Source organism: Balaenoptera physalus (assembly GCF_965194825.1).
Source record: "Balaenoptera physalus genome assembly, chromosome: 4".
In the NCBI taxonomy this organism is placed as follows: Eukaryota; Metazoa; Chordata; class Mammalia; order Artiodactyla; family Balaenopteridae; genus Balaenoptera; species Balaenoptera physalus.
The window spans coordinates 74,595,575-74,613,915 of record NC_138891.1 but is presented as its reverse complement, the minus strand read 5'-3'; the positions used below and the strand labels follow the sequence as shown (position 1 = coordinate 74,613,915).

The following is an 18,341-nucleotide window of genomic DNA, read 5'->3' as shown; positions in this document are numbered from 1 at the left end:
ATAAGCAAAATGAAAGATAGTATTACTACTGGTGAACTCAAGATGCACAGCTTCAATTTTCACTTTTTTGAAGCATTCTGAATACCCTGGAAGCAAAACTCCTCTTCGTTCCGATTTCTTTCCCATGACTCTTTGTAAATATACACATCATATTAGTTATATGATGTTTTTTTTGATAGACCTTATCCTCACTTTATCCATAATGCCTAATATACAGTATACACAGAAGTATTCACCAGATGAAGTAAAAAATGCCAAGATTTCTAATTTAAGACCAAAAGAATTACTGTAACATTGAAACTATAGGGGGCTAACAAAAGGTAAAAGATGATTTGTTCTTTACACAGAGTTAGATATGTGTCCAAAGAAGACCTTAAAAATCTAAGGACAGGAACCTTAAGGACACTTCTTAGGGTATAGATTGAGTGAGAACCAGAAGAAATCAAGAAATACTAGAGACGTATCAAGCTGGGCAGTCAAGTTAGTCTTGAACTAGAGGATGAAAAAGGCTACCGATGCCCTTATGGATAGCAGCAGAGCTCAGCATGACTTATAAGGGGTTGAGACGGAAAATCGGAGCAGAAGAAAGTCTGACAGCAAGCAACAGGCTACAAAGAACCAGACGACAAAAAGATCAAGAGCCTGTGAATTTTCTTTAAAAAAAGGAGAGTCCCCACAGAAATTCTAACATTTTTTCCTAACATAGTTTGAGTTCTTTACTGACTCTTTACCCTCTAACTGAACATGGGAAGTCTCGCCTATTCTATAAAGCTTTTCCTCCAGACTATCACTTTTGTTTTGTTCCACTGCACCTAATAATATTTGTTTAGGCACTGAGGTTGAACTTGTAAAGCAGCTCAAGCTTACTTGATGGCACTGGTGAAGTCTATGGCATCCAGTCTCTCCGACAACATTGATTTGAGGTCTGCCCAAAATATGCGACGTGTTTCGGGGAGCTGCTCTTCTGTTTCGAAAGGTTCTGTCTCCTCTGTGCACGAAGGCCCTGTTCCTGCCGGTCTCTCACAATCGGCTTTTGGTTCTACACGTTTACAATAGCCCAAGTAGCCAATCATAAATCCTAAGGATAAAAAGTTTCAGAGCTGAACTCATAGAATTTCATTTATAATCTATTCCTATAAGAATTGTTAATATTTTCAGCTAACCCTTGAAAATACTGGTTTTAATCAAATTGTAAGCCATTTGAAAGTAAGTAATGCATCTCCATTTTGTCTATTTTAAACCAGTCAATCTATTATATAATAATTTTATTTTAAACAGTTACCTTTTCAAAGCAAAGGTACCTTTTCTTCCCCGAAGCCTTCCTTGAATCCTCAGGTCCAGGGTCTATGCTACAAATATCCTGTGCATATTTCTAGTGTAACATTTGCACATTACACTGAAATGATTCATGTGTCTCTCTTCTCCCACCAGGCTAACCTCAAAGGCAGGTATAGAGTCTTAGCCATCATTGTATTCCTAGTGCCTTGCACAATGGCACATAAAAATGTACGAAATAAATGTTTGCTGATCTGGATGAACAGAATTCCTAGAGTTGGTGACAAGGAACATTTAAGTTTTGAATGGCCATTCTTACCAATCAAGAAAAAGACGATTACAGCAATAGTCCCATAGCAGATATATCCATTTAACCTTTTTGGTTTTGTGACACTGGTGTGGTTACCCCTCATGTTATTGTCAACATTTTCTTCTTCATCTACAGCTAGTTTCATCTCCACATGACTGTTATCGCCATCTACTTGCCGAGCCAGACTAAACCGGGTATATGACAATGGTTCTCCACCAAACTGAGATTAAAAAAAAAAAAAAGGACAGAGAGAAAGCATTATGAAGGAGAAGAAAGGGAATAGGGACAGTTAAAGAAAGTTTGGTGAGGTGTTATACATATTATTGGGCCATTACTATGACTTGCTATACATTCTCAAGGAAAAAGAAGTTCCCCCTTCAAATCAGCATTCTTCTGTGTGCCCAGTTCTGTCAATGGCAGATGAGGGCTGGATCACACACTGGCCTTCATCTCATTCAGACTTTTCCTTCAGGGTTTCTGTTATGCATGTCTACTGGTATACAATTTGACCAGTGCTTTCTTTAGTTCATCTTATCTACTTGATTGTCTCTCTGCCCTGAAACTTCTTACAAGATTTTCCATAATTAACTCTACTCAAGACTGAATATACCCTTCCTTTGTGAGATCAGTTACACCTCAAGACCACCACTTCAAATATAAATGAATACCTGATGAAAACTTTGGGTATTATTTCCTGCTTACTGGGTGAAAGCCATCCTTGTATACTTCATATTCTTGCAAACTGGTAACAGATAAATCTTTCTTACTGAAAATCTTACCAAGTTAGAGAATGCTGATCTTGCTTGATCCATCATTGTGAGCTGCCACACAGAAGAGCCTAGTAGTAAAATACAGAATTAATATAATGAGATAGATACCACTGTATCAGACTGGTGAGGACTTTTCATTACCACACTAGATTATTATATATCAAATATCCTTTAAAATATATTATCACCTTTCTAGAAATGGTCTTTAACCAAGATATTTAGTTTACATGACAACTAAATTTAGTGTGATCCTTGATTAGATCTTGAATTGGGGCGGGAGGCAGCTTGAAGGACATTATTGGAAGAAACAAGAAATTTGAATATAGACTATATCCTAGATAACAGTATTGTATCAATATTAGATTTAGGAGTGTGATAATGGTATTGCATTTTTTGGAGGAGAACGCCCTTTTCTTAGGAGATTAATGCCACAGAATTTAAGGATGAAGTATTGTGATGTCTGTCACTTAATTCCAAAGAGTTCAGTTTAAAAAAGTATGTAAGAAATAAAGGAAATGTGGTTAACGATCAGTGAATCTAGGTAAAGGGTACATGGATATACACTGTAATATTATTTCAGCTTTTCCTGTAGGTTTGAAATTTTTTTAATGAAAAATGTGAGGAAAACTGGGACTTCCCTTGTGGCGCAGTGGTTAAGAATCCACCTGCCAGCGCAGGGGACACAGGTTCAAGCCCTGGTCCGGGATGATCCCACATGCCGTGGAGCAACTAAGCCCATATGCCACAACTGCTGAGCCCGCGTGCCACAACTACCGATGCCCGTGCGCCTAGAGCCCATGCTCTGCAACAAGAGAAGCCACCGCAATGAGAAGCCCACGCACAGCAACGAAGACTAGCCCCCATTTGCTGCAACTGGAGAAAGCCCGTGCGCAGTGACAAAGACCCAATGCAGCCAAAAATAAGTAAATAAATTTATTAAAAAAAGAAAAAAATGTGAGGAAAACTAGTTAGAATGTTATCCATGGTAAGTAGATTTAAGTAATTGAATTTAGTAGTCAAAGAAAAGGGTCAAATACAAAAGAAAATAGACTAGCACCTGAAAAAAAAAAACCTAACAAAAGTAAAATTAAGACTGGTTATGCTACACAAATCAGTAACAAATCACCGCCAATAGAAAAGGAGAGAAAACCTGATCCTTCTGATTAAATGAACAGTTCCTAACAAATGATTTGATAGATCTTCGATGCAAAAAGAATAGGTAAAAGAAAAACACAGAGTATGCTATTTTACAGATGAAAATGCCAATTATTTGAGACGTTAAGTGACTTGCTCAAGGCTGAAAACTGATAATCCAAAAATGAAGTCCAATGGGTTTCTATAACACTGGTTTTATAGAAAGCGCGTTCTCATCTCCAGAAATTTAAGAAATTAATTTCAACTTTTTTCAAAGCAAACTACACCTCTGTAACCAAGAGAGAGTCTTAAGTTAAAGCGTAGGTATTAACTGAAATCTAGATTTTCTAATTAATTTGGTTTGAATCCATCTAGATGCTTGAAAGTGATAGTATGTTGAGATGTATAAAATGGACATTTATTTCATACTATTTTAAAGCTTTTCCTCCACTACAAGTACACTCATAGCACATTTTAACACCCACGTTGCACAAAGCAAGCTATGATATATATGCAGATTGTAAAACAAAGAAATTATAAAAACTGGCATTAGAAAAGTCTATCAAAACCTATTAACAAAAAAACAATTTTTAATCCCCAAGCTTTAAAGAGCAGAGCCAATAAGCAATAGATCATATTCTTAGAAGCACAATCTCTTGCCCCATGTGGTACAAAAAGCTTATCACTACCACTGCACCAGAACTGTACAGACCCAATCACTAGAGCCAGAACTAGAAGGCCCCACCCTGAACCAACTTTAGTCACCCTTTTCTAGGAAAAAACAGCTTACCAGTTTAATATTCATCTGACCCAGCCATTCCTCAAGGCTTCTAGTTTTAAATTAAAGACTAAAGTGACAACATATTTAAATAAATGATCTACATATAAACAATGAGATTGAGTGATTGCAAGTCTGAAAAAACAGATATTAATAGCACATGCCATGATTTTGTATAATTAAAAGTATATTTTTTACTGAGAAAACAGATACACTATTTCTATTTCAATCCCCAGACACAATATTAAGACTATAACATAAAAGAAATCAAGTCAGGGGAAAAAAGTGTGACCTAGGTAATTTCCATTTTAACTCCATCATTTAACTCCACATCTGTGAAGAACACAATTAATTCTATGATATCCACAAAAGTTATTCCTGAAGTTTTACACATAACAAAATTGAGTTATTCTTTCAAAATAATCTCACACATAGTAAAGCTATTTCAAAGAACCCTTAATGAATTTTCTTCTAACTGAAATAACTCTAATTTACGTGCTCTAAAAGCATGGGAGAGAAACTTTTCATACCATTTATATACCAGTCTATAAACAAGTAGTTCTCTTACAAGACTATGTATAAAAGGCAAACAACCCTTATTTGGCTTCTGTCAAGATGTCACCACCAGTGCTAACAATCTATTACAAGAGACAAACCAAACATCACCTTGATTTTTATTCATATTAGCATCTTGTATATCTTTGGTGTTCTCAGCGATAACTGGGAAAACTATTCAGTTTCTTACAATAATGAAAATTAAGGTAAGCAAAACCAGAGCCCCACATGTTTTGAACATGAAATGGAAGGAAGATCTGAAATGTTTTTTAATTGAGCCATGGGATGGAAGACAGGAGGCAGGCAAAGGTACTCGCTAGACTACAGCCCCAAACTTCTTTCAAATTCAAATCATCTTATTCCTACTTTCTTGAAATGTGGCATTAATTTCTATTTAATTTTTTTTTTAAATACAGTAATTATCTTGTGGTCTTAAGCTACTTTGGGATGTCTTAAAACAATAGTTCTGTACAAAATATGTACAGCTAAAGGGCTGTGGGGATCAGGTACCAAAATACACTTTCACCTATATATAAAACATACCCAAAGCTGCTACTCCACTTTACCTGAAATAAAAATAAGACACTTGTTTGTTATTATTGACAAGCCCATTTCAATTTAGAAAACAAGCCACAGTTTCAAGTCCTTGGAGATCACATAAAATGAAGTTCCTCTGCCTGCTTTTGAGGCTCTGTTCTAGAGACCTACACTACCTAATTACTTCGCCGCCCTCTATCTTCTCCAAGATGAGACAGAATCCAGCCCCTGCCTGTACCCACTAACATTCTTCCTCTGTTCTTAAAGTCCTACTCATTTCTTCCAGGATCTGTTCAAGGGCCATCTCTATGAAGCCTTCTCTGATATCCCTATCCTATAATACTTGATATGCAATTATTTCATAATCAACAAAGACTAAAGATATTTTATTTGTTAACAGTACTGGGGCATGCTTAATGTATATGAGGTTCACTTTTCATATCATTTGGAAATTATATGAAAGAGAATATGATGAAAACCTTGGATGTGGGATCTTCCCATCCTTGCTACTATTTTGGTTTATCCTGAAATCACTGGGTAAAGCTTGGGTAGTAGGGAAACTTTAAAAAGTAGAAAAACTTTCACCTTTACCTGGCAGAGCTCCAAGATGTCAAGCAATTGGTTATAGATACCCATTTTACAAACAATTTCCCAAGACAATTAGGCACTTGCAGGTGAAAATGAAAAGATTACAGGAACTTACAAAACTTCTGCATGGCCCTCAGAATGCACATACTTGTGTATACCCACAATGACTTGTAAAGAGACGGTTGGTCAAGGTCTTTACTAGCTTCAAGGGTTAACTTTACGGGCCTAAAATGAAAAGGCAGTGGAGGAAGTCAAAGAAAACAAGCAAAATCTTCATTCCTATTTGGCTTTCTGCAAAAAAGATTGCTCAACTTGAAGGTCAGGACCACCTGAAGTCCCTGCGGTCTGTTTGTGTAGTGCTCATCTGCGAGAGCAGACAGAAGGCACACACACAGAAGAGTTCCAAAAGGCCTCAGAGAATCATTTTTAGGAGCTTTCAGTTGTTGTCTGATTCAAGTTTAGCTGGGAGCCGTCTCCATTACAGATAACTACATTATCAGAGGCAAATAAATGCCACCCCTTAGGCCCGAGTTAGCTGAGTTGTTTGCTATCCAACAATCTTCAGCACAGGCTAGGTTCACAGCCAGCACTACAATGTTCTTGTCAGAACATTCCATCAAAGAAAAGTTAAAGGATGCTATGCTATATATAGACTTTTGGAAAATATTTCATATCAACGACAAAATTTTTTTAATTCTGGATTTTCTTGTGAAGCATATTGAGTTTATTATAATCCAAAATTGAGGGGGGGGGGGACAGCAGGGCAAACAAGTATACTTTAGATAGCCTAACCTTAATTTTCAAAGCAGAAAATCAGGGACCTCCCTGGCAGTCCAGTGGTAAAGACCCCAAGCTTCCACTGCAGGGGACGTGGGTTCGATCCCTGGTCGGGGAAATAAGATACCACCAAAAAAAAAAAAAAAAAAAAAAAAAAAGGTAGAAAACCACTTCTGGAAATCACCTTAAATGTCTTTGTCAATAAGGTCAAACTCCCTAGCTCAGATACCACAGAATCAGCATCTAGTATTCCAAAGTCCTATCAAAGCCTAGAATAAAGGTATCCAAATACTTTTGTAACAGGACAACTATTTCCTACTTCAATCTTCTCCGAAAAAAGCAGCAGCAATCAATTTCCTTGGTATACCCAAAGTCGCCACAAGCAGTAGGCAGAGGGAAGACATTAACCCGAGTCAAGTCACAACTTACCCACTCTCCCCACTACGAGCTTAGAAAGCTGTCCACCCGAAACAGTGACACAATGCGCCTCTAAGCCCATTTACACCATACGGCACAGCCTTTTTATACCATATCCCTAATTTCCTGAAGGCAAAAGCCGATTCCAATCCAAAGAGCTTTTATTTAGCCTCTAGACCATAGCTTTCACAAAGTATAAATCTTATTCCTACGGTCTCCCATCTGTTAGTGAGGAGGGCCTAGCAATCCGAATATTCTTAATATGAACACCTGCGGCTTTCAGTCGGCTTCTGCCTTGGGAAAACTGAGAACCCACACACAAGGCCAACGGGCAGCGCTGAAAGATCAGGTTGTATTAGAGTTCAAATATACAGCTTATAGAAACCCCCGCCTAAATGCCCAGGACCCAGTCGTAATGCAGTCGAGGACAGCAATGAGACCAGGGCCCGGGCGGGCCCCAAGGAATCCAAGAGCTACGAGCTCAAGGTCACCCACGCACCGCGACAGCCATTCCCTGGGAACTCTTCCTGAAGCGGCCACGTGCTCCCCGCAGAGCGGCTCTGCGCTGCGGCAGCGTGTCTCACGCCTCGCTCCCGAGCCCTCAGGCTAGGGCTGTCCCACGAGGGCCTGCATTTTTTAAGGGCAAGCTACTGAGGACAAGGGATCCGGGTGGCCTGAGGAACCGGAAGAAGAATGGCGGGGCGCAGAGCGACAGTGGGGCACCCCTCATCTCGCCTACCAGTAACAGAATCCATTCGCCGGTCGGGGGCCGAGAGGAGGAGGGCACCAAGAGGAAGAGAAAGGTAGGGCAGCCCCTCTCTGCAGCGCGGCTCCACCCTGCTTGCACTTGCAGCCTACTCCGCTCTCCGCCGCAACCCCTTCCCCGCCGCCACGCGGCGCGCATCCCCCTCCCGCCCCACCCGGAGGCGCTGCAGCCTCCCCGCGCCCCCGGCGGCTCCCTGAGGCTGCTGGACTGCACGGCGGAGGGCCGCCCCCGAGACTGCTCGGAGCAGCCCCGCAGGCTGAACGGAGGGCAGGAGGGTCAGAGAAATTCTAGCAGCAGCGTGTCACTCACACAGGCGCCTCCCGGGTCCGCCGCTCCACTGCCCGTCACCGGCCGATGCTGACGCCCTCTGATGGGTTGGTTGACTGCAGTCAGCCGTTTATAGTCTCCCGCCCTCTCCAGATCCTCGGAGACCCTTTGCGTCACTTCCTGCCTCACGTACACCTTAGGAGGCGCTCTGGAAACAGCTCGGGGCTAGGGGTGGGCACGCAGCCGGATGGGGGCCCTTCGCTGGAGCGCGGAACCCGAGGAGGCGAGGTCGGAGGGAAAAGGCGCCAGACTGCAGGTGCCGGGAGGGGTCGAGGGGGTGGCGCACCAGCTTCCTCCTCGCGTCCTCGGCTGGCCGGCTGGCGCGCGGGCCGCAGCCCTTCCTCCCGGAGCCCTCCGTCTAACCTTGACCGGTCTTCTGGCCCTGCAGTGCAAGGTCAAAGGGTGTTAGCGTTTACTCCTAAATGCTGGATACTTACACTGAAATAACACTTTAAAGTGTATGTCGTTGATGGAATATTAGGTAGTCACTAAAGCCATGTTGTGAATATTTTTGCAGCATCAGAAATACTTAGGATAAGTAAAAAGGAAAAAGAATTAAAAGCAAAATGCAACTGTATAGCACAGGGAACTATAGTCAATATCTTGTAATAAACTATAATGGAAAAGAGTCAAAAAAAGAATATAGATATGTACCTATATATGTATAACCAATCACTTTGCTGTGCACCTGAAACTAACACAATATTGTTAATCAACTATAATTTTTTAAAAAAAGCAAAATGCAAATTTGCATTTAGGATGTGTAAAAGCTTCCCGTGAATCCCTAAGGCTGGCACAGAGCTTTGCAGAATGTTTTAATGCATGAGGAAATGGAAGATAAAATAGAAACAAGCGATTAGGGTGATAGAATTGTAGAAGAACTTTAATGTACATTGTCATTGTTATTATAGGATTGTGCAATGCATAATACATAAATAAAATAGGATTGTTATCACTTTCTAAACTCTTACAAACATTCTCACCCTCTCCCTCCCTTTGATCGGTAACCTACAGTCCTGTGAGGGAGATTAGACAAGTTTACAAATAGCCAGGAAGCAAGAATACGTCTGGGGCCATAAAAGGGTTACAGATAAAGCGCTTTCCAGGTCAGAGCCCAGAGGGAGGCACAATAGCCCTTTGAAATCCAAATCCGTTTCCCGGCCTCGGGCTTCTGCTCTTCCACTTATTACGCTCCGAAATGCGGAAGTACAGAGGGGTGTGCCCGCCGCCCTAAAATCTCTCCCCAAGAAGAAATATTTTAAAATCTTATAAGTAGGAATATCGCTGCACCTTAGTTGCTCTACACAGGAAAAAGTTAAAGCAGGGAATGGGATGGATTCGCTGTGATGCAGCCAACTTGAAATTCTGACAGTAGGTCCTGAGTCCCTTCTCTTTCCCAGACTGGTTGGACCTTAAAAAAAAAGAAAAGAAAAGAATGCTAATATCCAGGTGAAAATCTTATAACCACGTGGAGAAAATAGACTTAGGAGACTGGAGGTCAGGATGGAACCTATGAAAATCCAAATTTAAAAGTTTACATTCAGTAAAATGAAACAATAAAGAAGACACTAAAAAGCGTGCCAATTATATGTTTATTTTCATGCTTTTATTAGTAATAATGGATACTGTGCAATTACATTCCCTTCACTATCCCTTTCTCCCTGGAAGCTTTGCAGGGTCTCCCTCCTCTACAATTTCAAGTAGATGAAAATAAATTTGTCTTGCTTTGTTGTAGAATCTTTTTTTTTTTTTAAATTGGGGTATAGTTGTTTTACAATGTTGTGTTAGTTTCTACTGTACAGCAAAGTGGAGTTCCCTGTGCTATACAGCAGGTTCTCATTAGTTATCTATTTTATACATATTAGTATATATATTTCAATCCCAGTCTCCCAATTCATCCCACCCCTTTTCCCCCTTTGATGTCCATATGTTTGTTCTCTATGTCTATGTCTTTATTTCTGCCTTGCAAACCAGTTCATCTGTACCATTTTTCTAGAGTCCACATATATGCGTTAATATACGATATTTGTTTTTCTCGTTCTGACTTACTTCACTCTGTATGACAGTCTCTAGGTCCATCCACGTCTCTACAAATTACCCAATTTCATTCCTTTTTATGGCTGAGTAATATTCCATTGTATATATGTACCACATCTCCTTTATCCATTTGTTTGTCGATGGGTACTTAGGTTGCTTCCATGACCTGGCTTTTGTAAATAGTGCTGCAATGAACATTGTGGTACATGACTCTTTTTGAATTACGGTTTTCTCTGGGTATATGCCCAGTAGTGGGATTGCTGGGTCATATGGTAATTCCATCTTTAGTTTTTTAAGGACCCTCCATACTGTTCTCCATAGCAGCTGTATCAATTTACATTCCCACCAACAGTGCAAGAGGGTTCCCTTTTCTCCACACCCTCTCCAGCATTTATTGTTTGTAGTATCTATACATACAAGGCAATTTTGCTTTGTCTGGTAACCCATACATATGTTCAAAGATTTTATTTTTTAAATCTGATTTTCGTTGTTGTTGTTGCCATTATTACATAGCATTGCCTCCCACTTCTGGAGACCCAGTAACTTGGTTGCTTGCAATGAAATAAGTTTTTGGTAGCTTTATTTAAACTATCCAGCATAACTGAAATGGACATTATTCAATTTCCAACTTTCCACAGACTGTTACACAAGACTTACCTTACAGTGGACCTAAAATTCTTGCAGTTATTCCAAAAGGTACACAAAAATTTTTTTAAATCATGTATGCTAGAATTTTGCATAAAGGAAACTGGAGGTTGGAGAGGAATGTATGATGTGCTTAAATAATAAACAAGCAAGTAAATAAATAAAAGCCCTGGAGATCTGGGAAAAGAGCACAAAACCTGGAGTTGAGGAACTGGAGTTCTCAGCTTTCTTGAGCCTGAGTTTTATCGGCTCTTAAACGGGAATAAAAATACTTGCCTCACAGATTTTCTGTGGGTTTAAGTGAGATAAGGCAGGTGCAGTCTCCTAAAAACACACAGTAAACTGGCACAGAGTAGACTCTTCGTTGAGTCGGTCTGGGTGGGATGGAGCAGGGTCCGGCAGGAAGGTAACGTGGAAGATGTCTTCAGGCCAGACTTGGATTGATGAGGAAGAAATAAGGTACTTAGCCAGAGGAGACCGGCTTGCCTGTGGTGTGTACTAAAAATCCTACTCTACGTAAATACCTCAGGGAAATCACTGGTGGAAAAAAGAGTTATAGAAATCATCAGCTGCACAATTCTCCCTCCCTCTCTTTTTTCTTCACGTTGAGATGAAAGCAGGAATCTTCCAATTTAGTGAGGGAGAAATAGGAGGGAAAAACAAAGCAGAGAAGCCACTGATGTAGTGAAAAGAGCCCCAGCCTCGAAGTCAGCAACTAGTCCAGAGCTGTCACCAACTGTGCTGCGGAACCATGGGCTTAATGGCTCTATGCCTCAGTTTCCCCATTGGCCACATGAAGATAACATCCCTTTATCTCCTTCACCAGTGAATTAAAAAGTAGGAAAGCTCCTTTAACTAACTACACAGTTATACAAATACAAGGTGCTGCTAGTTCAGATCCCAAGCCAAGTGAGTAAATGTGGCCTGAGGGGGAAAAGCCTGGAAACTGAGACATTCTAAGCAACTAGCAATGAGGTTATTGCTCCAGAAAAGGAAAGTTGTCTTCAATGGCATTTGACTGCCCTGATTCCAGTAAAAATGACTCAGTTATTGATAATGGCTGAGAAGAAAAAGTAATCAATTATCATTTATTGCATTTATACAATTACGTTTATTGAATAGTATTGTGTGTCTGGCAAAGACACTTAAAGAGATAAGAAAGGAATCTGTACCCCTGAAAAGGCAAACAATGTAGCTGGGGAAACAATTTATACTTAAAGGACAAAAAACAAGGATGCAAATATGAAATATAAGCAAAAATAAAAGTGAGTCAGGGTCTGTGACAGACAACTGCCCAGATCTGAAAAGGAAGGTAAGACTGGCGTGCTCACCAAGGCACACTGTAGTTCTCTAAATCTTGTTCCAAATTATATGCCTATTTAGATTCTAGTTAATTACCTGCTTTTTAACAATCTATTTTGTAATGTAAAAGTACAACTGAATGTAAACACACTCTCCTCTCTCAGTCACAGGTGCAAGAGGGAACTTTTGCTACTTGCCCCATAAGATCAAAATCAAAACATACACCTGTTCCGGGAGATACAGACCAGGAGCCTAGTCCTGGTCCTAGTCCTAGGAGGAAAAACAATGGGGATGGGAGAAGGGGGACAGCATTGTAAACCCAAACCTCTAAGATGATACAAGTTGGGGGTGGGAGGTTTTTAGTTTTTAGACAAAGGCATTTAGTGCTTTTTCCCTTACATTTTAAAACGTTAGTCTGTTTATGTTATGTATATTGTATCACAATTTATAAAAACACATTAATCTGTCAACTCAGTAATAGAGGATCCAAAATCATTTGCTTTTTCTGGGGTCCTCTCTGTGGCCCAAATGCTAAATGGGTTCTCTTAGGTCAGCATTTGTCAAACATTTTTGACTGTGCTCCATGGTAAAATGTTCACTTTACTGCACAATCCAGTATACACATGCGTGTATGTGTATGTGCATGTGCATGTGCGTGTATGTGTGTGTGTGTGTATATGGGTTGTGTGTGTATTCACATGAAATAAGCAAAAGTTTCATTAAATAATACCCTTGCTGTGTGCAAAGCAGTCTGGAATTTTCTATTTAATTTTTTAAAATGCTGATTTCAACTTATTAAATTGATTTCTCAGTGGGCTACGACCTGTGTTTGAAAACCACAGTCTTAATCCATCTCCTTTCTCAGAGTATAAGTCTTTCTAGTGAACCGGACAAATGACTCGCTCAAAGTTAAATATCAACTTGCAAGTTTTCTCCCTGTTACTTTGCCCAATGTTTCGACTTTCTACCACCCTGCACTTGAGCAAATACTGATTGAGGTTTTATGAATTGGGAGGCAGTGTTAGAAAACAAAACATAGATAAAGCCTTTTCAAATGCTTTCAAACATGCTTTGGTCAGTCATGGCTGTACTCTGCTGGTCACATAGTATAGGTCCTCCCAGCAACCACTATAGACGCTACTCCAACCTACATTCAGCTCTGACCACAGCTCCTATTTGACAAGCTGTATCCACTTTCTTTACTTTGGAACCCTAAGCCCAGGGCAATCATTTTAGGGCCAGAATCATAAAATAAAAATATGGAGCTCTGCGCACTGGAACAGGATGTGTTCCAGAGAATGTAGGTGAATTGTCAGCTCATATATTTATTTGAGGTTGATATTTGAGGTTGGTACTATTTTCCATTTTATTTTGCATTTTTTTCCCTTTAAAATGTACTTGGAAACCTTTGGTTTCCTGTTCTAATACTGCTGACTAAATTATTCTTGGTTTCCCCTGTGCTAAAAGGAAGCTTACATGGGAGAACATGGAACAGGAACAATCCAGGTTGATATGGTGGAATTTGCCCCTACTTTATAGCAAGTGGCAAAAGTTACTCAGGTCAGGGAAAGCAGAATATATAATTAATTATATATTATTATAATTAATTATTATTATTATAATTAATAATAATATATAATTATATATAATATAATGTATAATAATAATCAATTATTATAATTAATTATATATTATTATAATTATTATAATTTTAAAATTAATTACAAGAATATTTATGCCAATGAGTATAGTGGTCAAAGTCAGAGTTTTGAGCAGGATATAAGGTCCTATTTAGCCCTTCTAATTTCATAATAGAATTTCAAGTTTGGCAGGAACTTTAACTCATGTACCATACATGGCCTGTAACAGACGTCCACTAAACATATGTTGAATTCATTTGACAAAATTCCTCTACTTTACCCCATCAAGTGGTTATCGAACTTCTCCTCAATCTTTCCAATGAGAGCAAAGTTATCACTTCCCAAACCAGAGAGCCTTGGATGGTTCAGACAGTTAGAAAGTTTTCACCTAGGGAATTCCCTTGGTGGCCCAGTGGTAGGACTCTGAGCTTTCACTGCCAACGGCCCGGGTTCAATCCCTGGTCAGGGAAGACCCTGCAAGCCACACGGTGTGGGCAAAAAAGAAAGAAGTTTTCACCTATATTATACTGAATTCTCTTTCCCTCTATTTTTGATAAATTGGTTATTGTTTGAAGACTGCTCTCATGTCCACAGCTGTCTTCTCTCCTTCAGGCAAAATATCTTAATCCCTCCTAAGGGTCACCACAGGACGCGATTCCATGTCTTCCCACCCGCTAGTCACTTTTGGAAGCATGGTCTGACCGATCCAGATGGTCAAACAGAGGAATGGAGCAGGGCTACCACCATTCCTCTGTTCCACAGGCTTCTGCCTGTACACATCCCATTTGCCTACCACCACATTCACTGCATTAACAACCACTGCACATTGTCAGCTTATGCTGAGCTCTTGGCAACAGGGTTCAAAGAGAACAGATTGGCCTTTGGAGCAGAGAGACCCGGGTTCAAAATCAAGTTTTGCCATGTACTAGCTGATTGTGCTACTATTCCGTATTTCTCTCTTTTCCGTGGATAATGTGATATCCACATATTGTTGCAGTCTGATACAGTATGCATAGACTATCTTCCCCAGTTTATTGCCACTCTAGTTAGCGAATGATGGCGAAGAATCTAGTCTATTTGGCTGGGAACATCCTTGAATATAGAGCTGAATGACAGACAACGGCTAAGATTTACTGATCATCTACTGTGTGCTGGTAACAATTCTAATCCCTTTATAGTATTAGTTCATGTACTCCTCATAACAATCCTTAAACATAAGAATAAATATTATCTCCATTTTCCAGGTGTGGAAACTGGCATTATACAGAGGGAACTTGCCCCAGGTCACATGGCTAACTAGTGGTGACAACGAGAATTCAAATCTAGGCAATCAAGCTTCTGAACCCAGCCCCAAATGACACCACTGTACTGCCTCATTATAAATCTAACCGTGACACAGACTGACTGCAAGGCAGAATTTTTATTAAAGAGGTTCAGGGAACATCCAAGTGGGATTTGAAAAATTTGAATATTTGGGGGGGATCCATTTATTTTTCATTTCAGATTTAATTTTATTTCAAAATTTGGATTCAGATTCATGTTGAGGGGGAAATCGCAAATAATTCTAAAAATAAGACTTTGGAGAGTGACTGATGCTCCAGAAATCTAAGTACAGGTTTAACAGAATTGCAATGCATTCATATTATCTCTACAAGACAAGCTGATGTATTAAATTCTCAGTATGTGTACTTATCTTTGATAAGGAGAGTTATGGAATTAAAATAATTATATTTGTTTCTAAAATATCAATGAATCAGTTTCATCTTCCTCTTTTTGACATCTGTAGCTTACAACTCTTTCACTTATGTCTTAGTTTCCCTTCCTCTATGGTGTAAATCTGGCATCTTAAACAATAATACGTCTGATAAACTCTGTGCAGTATGGCCAAACTTAGTATAAGTTGAGGTCTTAAAAAAAGGGGGGTCTAAAAAAAGAGGCTTTTGAAAGAATATTGTGAAGTGCTGTCTGGCTGCTGATGTAAAAGGGGAACATGAACAAATGTGTAAAGAAAATACTTGCAAACATAATTAAATCTAAATCCTAAATCAGCAAATCCAGGGTTTGGAAAATATCATATCATCTGAAACTTTTTGGTTTCTTCAGCTTAATATGTGCAAGTAGACAAATGTTCCCTTGGTTTGGAAAATTATCCTGCCAAAAGTTTTATTTCTCAGACATGGAAATGTGGTCAAGGAGGCGACAGTTTGGTGGTTACATCCATGAGGGCTGGCCTGCCTTCCCTGCTTTATCACACACAGTCTCCTGAATGGTAGGGAAGCCGTGTCCTACAGCTAAGATTCCCAGGTGTCAGTCTATTAATATTCACTGAGCCCCTACCCGGTTTGGGTAATGGGCTGAGTGCTTATACTGGGTCAGTTTTAGCCTGCCAACAATTCTGTCAAGTAGGTACCATATCCGTTTTATAGACGAATATGTGGGAGTGAAAAGAACCCAAAGTAATTGATTCCAGGTGGCACAGCTTAGCTTCAGATCTTTGAGATCTTCTATCTTAAAGCCACCTTTCACACATCTCAGGTATTGAGACACTGAAATACTATCCAGCAGGCAGATGGCTGAAGCTCTGTGCCCAGAATAGAGTGACTTACTGCCAGGCTCCAGCCTGGATCTTGTAACCATAGCCATCTTAGGAAGGTTTGAGTCCAGTTTATATTTGAATTTGATGCCACAGGCATGAAATAAAAGACCCTAAAATATAAAAACAAGGTCACTAAGTGCAGTGTGCCTGGGATAACTATCCCCCAGAATGTTTCCTAGAAATAACCTGTGCTAGAGTGAGATTTGAAATTTGCTTAACTGATGACATGAAAGTCCACAGCCCCCAACCAGGTGATCAGAAAGCAGCTAACCTAAAATATAATCATTGTAAACCATCTCTAAACGTCATAAGATTACTGCTTCTGAGACTGGATTCAGACAGTGAAGCATTTGAAGAGACCCACTGACTTCCACAATAAAGTCCACGCCAGGACTCAAAAGTAGGCAATGGCTGCAGAGAGCTGCAGAGAGAAAGAGAATCCAGGAACAGGAGGCAGCCCTGCTGAGCCCAGTGCCCTCCCCGTTGCCAGCGGGGTATCCCGGGTCCAGCCTTGAGGGACCCTGTGGACAGGAAGGGTTCCCTGCGGGTGTTGAGATGAATCAAGCTGATGTGGATTTTGAGATCCACATGGAGCCTAGACTCTAGCCCAGGGCTTCCTTCTTTTTTTTTTTTTTTTTAACATCTTTATTGGAGTATAATTGCTTTACAATGGTGTGTTAGTTTCTGCTTTATAACAAAGGGAATCCTCTATACATATACATATATCCCCATATCTCCTCCCTCTGTGTCTCCCTCCCACCCTCCCTATCCCACCCCTCTAGGTGGTCACAAAGCACCGAGCTGATCTCCCTGTGCTATGTGGCTGCTTCCCACTAGCCATCTATTTTACATTTGGGAGTGTATGTATGTCAATGCTACTCTCTCACTTCGTCCCAGCTTCCCCTTCCCCTTCCCCGTGTCCTCAAGTCCATTCTCTACATCTGTGTCTTTATTCCTGTCCTGCCCCTAGGTTCTTCACAACCATTTTCTTTTTTTTTAGATTCCATATATATGTGTTAGCATATGGTACTTGTTTTTCTCTTTCTGACTTACTTCATTCTGTATGACAGACTCTAGGTCCATCCACCTCACTACAAATAACTCAGTTTCATTTCTTTTTATTAGCCCAGGGCTTCTTAAACTATAAAAAGCATTGGTGTCCTGGGAGTCTGTTAAAATGCAGGTTCTGACCCCAGGTGGGGTCCTGTGACTCTGAATTTCTAACAAGATCCCTGGTGATGCCCAGGCAGCTGGTCTTCAGAGCACACTTGAGTAGGTTTTAGAGCAAGGAGAAGTTTTTACTAGCAGTTTCTCCAGTACTCCCACAGAGAGGACACACTGTGTGGCCAGCTGGCATGAAAGTGGTTTCTGCATGGCAGCTATCTTTATGTGGCTAAAGGCAATTACTGGGGCTATCACAGCTTAAGTAAACAACCCTCAAGACCATTTAGCTTCTTTGCTGGGAATCCACAGTTTGCAAACAACCCACTCATCCTGATTTGAGAGGATTTTCCCCCGAGAAGCCCCTAGACCCTGATGTGAAGATTTGGCCTACAGGACAGTTCTCTTGCTCCATACAAGTTAAAAAACAGGCCTTATGAATCAATGTTTGTGCCCCTGGGTAGCAGATTACCTGATGACCCTGGGTGAACTGATAAAATTGAGTCTCTGAAACAGAGGAATGACCTAGAACTGTTGGTGAACTTCACCAAGGACTCTGGTCTGAGAAGACCAGTCCCTGCACACTCTGCTCTGGAACCTCTCCTGAGACAGGGCCTGGGCTGGAACGAGGGTAGAAATTTTCAAAAACAAGCACCACCCCCAATTTTCCGCACCCCCACCCCAAACAAACAAACCAACAAAAATTCTTACTGGAAAACTAAAGGG

The 18,341-nt window shown here is 40.4% G+C and overlaps 2 protein-coding genes across 9 annotated transcripts in view; one reads left to right on the top strand and one right to left on the bottom strand.

The window, feature by feature from the left end:
* Positions 1-4,860, top strand: part of LOC309659202 (uncharacterized protein) — a 39,301-nt gene extending 34,441 nt beyond the window's left edge. For 2 of the 4 annotated variants that reach the window (XR_014262656.1, XR_014262657.1), the window contains one exon: positions 2,936-4,860. Coding sequence is in view for 1 of the 4 variants with exons in the window: in XM_082458692.1 (XP_082314818.1) it covers positions 831-871 (41 nt within the window). In the remaining 3 variants the exon portion in view is untranslated. Of the gene's footprint in view, positions 1-830; positions 908-2,935 lie in introns of those variants that run through there. The other 2 variants (XR_014262658.1, XM_082458692.1) reach the window with 2 other exon arrangements.
* Positions 1-18,341, bottom strand: part of TFRC (transferrin receptor) — a 116,494-nt gene that overhangs the window by 17,373 nt on the left and 80,780 nt on the right. Inside the window, exons 2-6 of one of the 5 annotated variants that reach the window (XM_082458595.1) lie at positions 9,525-9,645; positions 8,217-8,616; positions 2,365-2,423; positions 1,595-1,805; positions 868-1,078 (exon numbers count right to left, since the gene is read on the bottom strand). In XM_082458595.1, the coding sequence (XP_082314721.1) occupies positions 868-1,078; positions 1,595-1,805; positions 2,365-2,400 (458 nt within the window). In that variant the 5' untranslated portion in view covers positions 2,401-2,423; positions 8,217-8,616; positions 9,525-9,645. Of the gene's footprint in view, positions 1-867; positions 1,079-1,594; positions 1,806-2,364; positions 2,424-5,365; positions 5,385-7,640; positions 7,660-7,880; positions 8,046-8,216; positions 8,617-9,524; positions 9,646-18,341 lie in introns of those variants that run through there. The other 4 variants (XM_082458594.1, XM_082458598.1, XM_082458597.1 and 1 more) reach the window with 4 other exon arrangements.